We start from the raw sequence: 8,393 nt of genomic DNA, 5'->3' as shown, positions 1-8,393 counted from the left end.
TTTGATGATTATGGCATCTAACAATGTGAATCGTCCATATCAAAGTGTTTTGCGTGAAGAACGAGACAACCAAAAGTCTGGCCGCAATAGAAAGAAACGAATGGGATTCCATTACCACTTGCTAAGAAAAGTCTGGACGGCAGACGCGTAAACTGCGGGACAGCTAACACCAAGAAATTCTGGGGCATGGGATTCGATTACCACTTGCTAAGACGCCCCACTTTCTAGTGATGGATGTCGACTTCCACTTCTTCACATGTCGGTGGATACCATCTGTTCTACATTAAAAGAGTTTATTTGGTCCCAATAAAGCAATCATATTTGTGGTAAAGACATATCCGTAGGGAGATCGAAGCATCTCTGCCAACTGTAAAGTGCCAATACTCAATAATGCAGTGACAGGTGGAAATTGACAGAACTTCATACTTTCACCGTTCACATTAGGGCATTAGTTCCTACCAGATAAATTCAGTAACCCACCAGATTTCAGTGCTGTTTTGTTTTCAATCCATTTGCTAATTACTCTTGAGGTCTTCACAGTTGGTAGGTACTCTGCACTCTCTGAGATCATTCACACAAAAATATTGAAGTGAAGCGCGCTTTCTCTGCAAAACATCTTCGATCTGCTTCTTAGTTCCAATGGCACACGTTAGCTTGACCCCAGCTCGTGACGCTACATCCTGCGCATCCTCCTCCACATCCCACTCACATGACAATACCAACAGCTATGTCTATCAGGTTTTCATTAATCACCGCGGACCGGATGTGAAGAAAGGTCTTGCCAGCCATATTTATCATCGTCTTAAAGCCGTTGGAGTAGCAGCATTTTTGGACCAGCAAGAATTGCAAGAAGGAGAGAACATGACTCCTCAAATCGAAGGGGCTATTCGAACAGCCTCGGTCCATCTCGCCATATTATCTCCCACATATGCCGAATCAAGCTGGTGCCTCAAGGAACTCGTATTGATGTTGGAGTCTGGCGCTAAGATTATCCCGATTTTCTATAATGTCAGCCCTGGGGAACTAAAGCGGACGCAGGCCAGAGATGGGGTGTATGCTCGACTCCTGAGCATCCTCCAGTGTGTCTTTCTATGTGCGCGGGACGAAAGTGGAGGGTATGCTAGAGCCCTGCGGGTGCTTGCAAAGAAGCCACGGCATGACTCCGACACTATTACGAGATGGAAGGATGCCCTTTTCTCTGTCGCAGAAATAAGCGGTTTTGAGTTCAACGCGTGTAACGGGTAAGGGCGCCTCCACTTCTTAGTTTTTTATTTGCTGGATTAACAGCAATATCATACTTACTAGTCATTTTATTGTGAATTAATATTATTCAGTGCCGACGAGGGGCAGCTCGTGGAGGATGTCGTCCAAAAAGTTTTGCAAGAGGTTCGCAGGCCCCCTCTGGATGTAGCTAAATATCCAACTGGCCTCCACGAAAATGTTAAAGTCTTGGATGATGTCATTGCAGCGGCGAAGGGGGAGCCTCGCATTGTGGCAATTGTGGGTCTTGGCGGCATCGGAAAAACGACTGTCGCCAAAGAAATTTTCAACAGTGACCGTGCAAAATACAATAAAAATTGCTTTTTATTTGATGTTAGATCCAAATCTTTAGATTCCCTGCAGAGTAGCCTTCTTAAGGATTTGGGTGTACCAAATGTAGAAATAAGGAATGTTGATGAAGGGAAATCCAAAATCAAAATGCATCTATCATCTTCTGACCAGGCCCTTGTGGTTTTAGATGACGTGGATCATATTGATCAGCTGGATGCATTACTTTTTCCGCTTAAAGATGTCATTCATCCAAAGAGTTTGATTTTAGTTACGTCTCGCAATAAAGATGTGCTTAAAAGCTCGGGGATTATGGGGTCATCCATTTACACCATGCAAGGCCTCAGTCCAGAACACTCGGAAGAGCTCTTTTGCTTGCACGCTTTCGGTCAGCCCCATCCTGTAGTAGGATTTGTGGACGTGGTTCAAAAGTTTTTGGAGGTATGCAAGGGATTGCCATTATCTCTTAAAGTACTTGGGGCGCTTCTTCGTGGAAAAGATAAAATAGAGTATTGGAATGAACAATTGTCCAAGACTTCCAAAATACTTCCCAGTGATATACAAAGAACACTTCAGATTAGTTATGATGCTCTGGATGAAGAGGAGAAGCAGATATTCTTAGACATCGCCTGTCTCTTCATAGGGGAAGATAAGGATACTGCCATAAGAGTATGGAACGAATCTGGGTGGTCGGGACGGCTGGGTTTTTGGAAGCTGGAAAACAGGTGCTTGGTGGACGTGGAGTACGGAAACTGCCTGAGAATGCACGACCACATTAGAGACCTTGGCAGATATCTGGCCAAGGATTCAAAATATCCGCGTCGACTTTGGCAACTGACGGAGGATGATCTTTATAGTGTGGCTGAACAATCTTCTGTGAGTATTTTGAAGATTTCGGCCGACTTTCTAAATAACATTGTGTTATCCGTATTTTGAAGTTTTAAATTCTTAAAACTCTCCAATATGGTCAATCTTGTTCCAGGTGCGTGGAATTAGCATGGTTCATGGAAATGTCCCTGATCAATCTTTCGAAAACCTTTCTGGCATTTGCAACCTAAGTGACTTGCGGATTCTTAGGGCTAAAGGTTATTTTGTTGAACGCGTATTCAGCAGTAGAGAGCTACCGAAACTAATGTTTCTCCACTGGGAAAACTGTCCGAGCTCCTCGTTACCTTTCTCGCTTCCAATAAAGAATTTAAGAGTGTTACATATAAAGGGGACAAAATTGAAAACACTGTGGCAACATGAATCTCTGGTAGTTTTGTTGATTTATTTACACGTCTCTTTACTTTTTTCTTCAATTTGTAAAAGGTTGTTTGAACTTAAGAATTCCAGAGTGTCAAACCAACTGTATGTAAATATTGCAGGCACCTTTGCAGTTAAGGAAATTGTATATTGATGGTCCTCTTTCAGAGGTTCCAGAGTCCATTGGCAAGCTGAAACACCTAGAAGAATTTGTCCTGTCCAACAGTGATCATGAAAGTTTGCCAAAGGAATTTGGTAATATGCATTCCCTGAAACATCTCAGCTTCTACCATTGTCATGAGATGAAGTTGATGCCACAGTCAATTGGGAACCTGACGGGCCTTTTAACGCTTCACCTGATTTCCTGCTCCAGCCTGCAGATGCTCCCTGACTCTGTTGGGAACCTGACGGGCCTCCAGAGCCTTGAGTTGGGCGGGTGCTCCAGTCTGCAGATGCTCCCGGGCTCGGTTGGGAACCTGACGGGCCTCCAAAGCCTTGACTTGCCAGGGTGCTCCAGTCTGCAGATGCTCCCGGGCTCGGTTGGGAACCTGACGGGCCTCCAAAGCCTTGACTTGCCAGGGTGCTCCAGTCTACAGATGCTCCCCCGCTCGGTTGGGAACCTGACGGGCCTCCAAAGCCTTGACTTGCCAGGGTGCTCCAGTCTGCAGATGCTCCCGGGCTCGGTTGGGAACCTGACGGGCCTCCAAAGCCTTGACTTGCGAGAGTGCTCCAGTCTGCAGATGCTCCCGGACTCGGTTGGGAACCTGACGGGCCTCCAGAGCCTTGACTTGGGCGGGTGCTCCAGTCTGCAGATGCTCCCGGGCTCGGTTGGGAACCTGACGGGCCTCCAAAGCCTTGACTTGGGCGGGTGCTCAAGTCTGCAGATGCCTCCCGGGTTCGGTTGGGAACCTGACGGGCCTCCAGAGCCTTGACTTGCGCGGGTGCTCCAGTCTGCAGATGCTCCTGGGCTCGGTTGGGAACCTGACGGGCCTCCAGAGCCTTGACTTGCGAGGGTGCTCCAGTCTGCAGATGCTCCCCGACTCGGTTGGGAACCTGACGGGCCTCCAGAGCCTTAACTTGGTCGGGTGCTCCAGTCTGCAGATGCTCCCGGTCTCGGTTGGGAACCTGACGGGCCTCCAGAGCCTTGACTTGGGCTGGTGCTCGAGTTCGCAGATGCTCCCGGACTCGGTTGGGAACCTGACGGGCCTCCAGAGGCTTGACTTGTGCGGGTGCTCCAGTCTGCAGATGCTCCCGGACTCGGTTGGGAACCTGACGGGCCTCCAGAGGCTTGACTTGGGCGGCTGCTCCAGTCTGCAGATGCTCCCGGACTCGGTTGGGAACCTGACGGGCCTCCAGAGGCTTGACTTGCGCTGGTGCTCCAGTCTGCAGAGGCTCCCGGACTCGGTTGGGAACCTGACGGGCCTCCAGAGCCTTGACTTGAACAGCTGCTCCAGTCTGCAGATGCTCCCGGACTTCGTTGGGAACCTGACGGGCCTCCAGAGCCTTCACTTGGGCTGGTGCTTCAGTCTGCAGATGCTCCCCGACTCGGTTGGGAACCTGACGGGCCTCCAGAGCCTTAACTTGGCCGGGTGCTCCAGTCTGCACATGCTCCCGGACTCGGTTGGGAACCTGACGGGCCTCCAGAGCCTTGACTTGGACGGGTGCTCCAGTCTGCAGATGCTTCCGGACTCGGTTGGGAACCTGACGGGCCTCCAAAGCCTTGACCTGCAATCGTGCTCCAGTCTGCAGATGCTCCAGGACTCGGTTGGGAACCTGACGGCCCTCAAACGTCTTCTGTTGAGGAGGTGTTCCAAATTACAGATGTTGCCCAATGTGGAGCATTTGAGCTTGTTGGAGAAACTTGATGTGTTCGAATGTCCCAACCTGCAATGGAGTGAGGGAGTAGTCGAGCAGCTGCGCCAACGACTGGGAGAAGACTTCGTGGAAGGGAGAGAAGACTCTGAGGAAGAGAGCTTTGAAGGATACTCTGATGAAGAAGAGAATTCTGAGGAAGAAGCATACCCTGAGGAAGAAGCGAATTGTGAGGAAGTAGCAAGCGAAGAAAGCATGGAAGGATACCCCGAGGAGGAAGCAAGCGAAGAAAGGTAGTAAAATATGAAAGCATTTCATAATTACAATATGGGTAAGTGGCCACAGTGCTCACTGCAGGTTGCACAGAGGTTTAAAGGCATGTAATAAGAAACCTGCAAGATTTGTTTTATTAATTAGGTGTGTAAAATAGTGAGACATATTTACGTCATGTCCCTAATCTCTTTCAGTGGCGTGGCGTCTGATTTGTTTCATAGTATTTTCCTCTTCCTTAGGAAATGTATTACAGGCTAAATATGTATTATTAACGTTACATTATATTGATGTTTTTAACTGAACATTTTAAACTGAAGGAATATTGATGCTTTTGGGCAGAACTTTGATCTCATTGCACACAAACTTTAACTGAAACAAACTATTTGTGTTTGCGTTTTCAAGCCATTTTTAAAATGTGTACAGCTTTGTTTCTGGAAATTAAAGTTGATTAAGAACTTTTTGCAATGTTGAGAATAATTTAAATAAAACATCCAAATGTCTCTTGCAACACACATTACATTAAATAGCATTCTGAGTTAGGTCTCTTAAAATACATTACTTTAAACAGTAATACATTACTTTAAATAGGAATATTCTGTGTTAAATATAACATTCTGAGTTAGGTCTCTTGCAATACATTACTTTAAATAGAAATATTATGAGTTATGAGAGGGTTTTCACTATTTTTTTCAAATAATGAGAAGATTTTTGAAGTGTATTTTAAAATGCTTTTAAATATCTCATTTTTAGATTTATTTTTAATTGATTTATATGTTTAATAATATATTATAAAGTAAAATAATTTTCATAATGCAATTTTTTAATTTTATAAAATTTAAATTATATTTAAAAATTTTCATTATGTATTTTAAATTTGCATTAATTACATTAATAGGCATTCTTTTGCGACGCTGTGCTGGACACATCTAGCAAATTAAAGAGACTTATTTTCTTCGTCTTCCCTTCAATAATAACTTGACACATGGATGCTAGCCCATGAGCATGATGATTGAAGAATTTGTCGGATTATGCTTCAATGGGAGATACTATACGAACACCCTAAGCGTTGCAGCAAGGCTACAACATGGCCTGCTCAAAGCCACCAAATGCTAGAAACTACTATTGGAAATATCTCTGGAAGCAACCTTCTGAGTACAAATTCCCCCCCTTCCAACTCGTGCTTGCACTTACAAAGGACCGATTTTCTAAAGCAACGGGTTCTTCTTCTTAACAACAATAACAACAGAAGGGTGTGCCCATTTCGCATGCTTTGCACTTACGTTATAAGAGGCTCATGAGACCTGTTAACAATGGTTGAAATAGAAGAGTCCCATGGCCTAAAAAAAATGAGACTTCTCAAGCCCCGTGTGACAAGAAGACGAGGACAACGAGGATGAAGAGGAGGATAATATGTCTTTCGCTACTTGGCGAGCCTCACCCACCAAGCATACTTGGATCTGAGTGAGCATTACATCCAATAATACAAGATGGGCACTGACCCTATTGTGACAAAGGACTCTCTCTACTTGTTCTATTGGGGTTTAGGGGGGTTGGATGTGAACTGGGTTGAATTTAGTTTGGTGAGAGGTGGATTAATTTATGATGGATATAACTTCCACTTCCTCACCCTTAAACCCTAGCAATGATATTATTCCTTGGATGTTCTGCCATGTTGTGTAGCAAATGGAGATGAGGTTGTGTGTGTGATGTTTGTTGTTATATATTCTTGTATGACATTTGTCGTGAATGAATCACCATCTTTGAAACCCTTCAAAGCACCCATTTATGAAGCGTTGTTCTTTGCACACATAATCAGAGGATTGTCTGCTAATTAATGATTTTCTTTCTATATAAGGTGAAAGCAAGTGTGCTCTTATATATGGTCAAATTAATGAACCACTTGGTGCTCATGCACTTGTTGGGCTTACAGGATTGACTGTTGTAGAGCATTTTTGAGACGTCGAAGGCCAAGATGTGTTACTCTTCATTGACAACATTTTCCATTTTACACAAGTATGATTGACATTGTATTTGATATAATGTTTGTCTCTGTTTTAGTCATTTGGGGAATTTTAGTTTTAAAAAATTGTCACAAACTTTTACAATCTTGTTATGTCATTCAAGAACCATTGTATTTAAATATCACCATCACAAACTAACAGTTTTACAAAGGATTAGCTATGTCCTAATGAATTTGACATCAATGTTGACATTAGCATAACAAGAAATTGTTTTCATCTTATTTTGTTTAACAAGAAAACTCTCAAGTGTCTGCTTTGCTGGGACATATTCCTTCAACTGTTGATAACATTTCGCGGGCCTCCACTGCATTATTATATGTGACAAGCAAACAATAGGCATTTGTGTTATCTGTGAGAAGCAAACAAAAAACATATGTGTTATTTGTGACAAGAAAACAAAAAGTAATATGTGTTCGATGAACAAAGTTCTTTAGTGGTTAAAAATGACAAATAATTTTTGCATACTCTTAACTCAGGAGATTGAAGCCCTTGAAGTGCCCGCCATCCATATTACAGAAATAGTAAACGGTGCAGAACCACAAACACACACATTGGGTTTTAAAGGCAATGAAAATAACTTGATAAAGCCAACAATAAAAGAGGATACCATTGGTTTACCATCTAATCCACCTGATCCAATTGCTCTAGGAGGCTTGCGCTCTAGCATTAATTCAGAGATGCTTGATGTAGAACCCTCTACCTCAATTAAAGATTCAATGTTTGTTGTGGTCAAGAGAAAGCCACAAAAACATGGGAGAAAGCATGCAAATGGCTGTGAAGAGCCTATGAATCACGTTGAGGTTGAGCGACAAAGGCATGAGAAATTGAACCAGAAATTTAATGAGCTTCCTACCATGGTTCATAATGTGTCAAAATTGGAAAAAGCTTCTCTACTTGGTGATGTCGTTGCTTATATCAAAGCACTATGTTCCAAACAACAAGATTTGGAGTCTGAGAGGGTTGAATTGTATGTTTAAATTGACACCATAAAGAAGGAATTATTGATGAATTTTTTGAAGTTGGTAGGTAAAGAAACAAAAGATATTTCATGCGTTGACCTTAAAGGTTTTAACGAGGGAAAATTCCTTGGCTTGAATTTAGAGTCTGCATTGTTGATCAGGAGGTGATAATAAGAATTCAATGTACTAAACATAACCATCCTATTGCGCGATTGATGACAACACTGGAAGAACTTAATTTGGAAGTCCTCCATGCAAGTATTTCTATTGTGAAGGATTCTTTAATTATCCATTCAATGTTAAAATGACCATAGGTTTGTACATGGAATGCCACGAAATGACTTTCCCGTCGAACCTCTTTGTGCCTGTACGAATCTCTGACCGCGCGGACAATCCTCTTCATCTGCTATTTCAATAGCACATCATATTTGGACCTAGGATGGACTCTTCTAGGCTTTGAAGAATCATTTTGGCCCACTCGGTTATAGACAGAATTTGCTGGGTCGTTGGCTCCAACTTCAGCAACAGAATGCCC

The 8,393-nt window shown here is 43.5% G+C and overlaps 1 protein-coding gene and 1 pseudogene across 1 annotated transcript; both read left to right on the top strand.

Moving 5' to 3' along the window:
- Positions 1-292: 292 nt before the first annotated feature.
- On the top strand, positions 293-5,191 carry LOC149260667 (uncharacterized). The gene is made up of 5 exons (XM_089460933.1): positions 293-1,241; positions 1,335-2,424; positions 2,531-2,803; positions 2,916-3,722; positions 3,754-5,191. The coding sequence occupies exons 1-5, from the start codon at positions 640-642 to the stop codon at positions 4,900-4,902; spliced, it is 3,921 nt and encodes a 1,306-aa protein (XP_089317059.1). The 5' UTR covers positions 293-639; the 3' UTR covers positions 4,903-5,191.
- A 2,151-nt stretch (positions 5,192-7,342) lies between these two features.
- Positions 7,343-8,166, top strand: LOC149260666 (transcription factor MYC2-like; annotated as a pseudogene).
- Positions 8,167-8,393: the final 227 nt, after the last annotated feature.

This window comes from Pinus tabuliformis, chromosome 6 (genome assembly GCF_031772625.1).
Source record: "Pinus tabuliformis cultivar Carrire ecotype Pingquan chromosome 6, CPIR1, whole genome shotgun sequence".
NCBI lineage: Eukaryota > Viridiplantae > Streptophyta > Pinopsida > Pinales > Pinaceae > Pinus > Pinus tabuliformis.
This window is presented reverse-complemented; position numbering and strand designations above follow the sequence as displayed.

What these genes read in the sequence shown, in the direction of transcription:
- LOC149260667 (XM_089460933.1), top strand. Translation starts at nt 640, where the DNA reads ATGGCACACGTTAGCTTGACCCCAGCTCGTGACGCTACATCCTGCGCA. An exon ending in TGTGGCAACATGAATCTCTG is followed by an intron (nt 2,804 to 2,915) that starts GTAGTTTTGTTG and finishes TAAATATTGCAG; the next exon opens with GCACCTTTGCAGTTAAGGAA. An exon ending in CTGACGGGCCTCCAGAGCCT is followed by an intron (nt 3,723 to 3,753) that starts TGACTTGCGCGG and finishes AGTCTGCAGATG; the next exon opens with CTCCTGGGCTCGGTTGGGAA.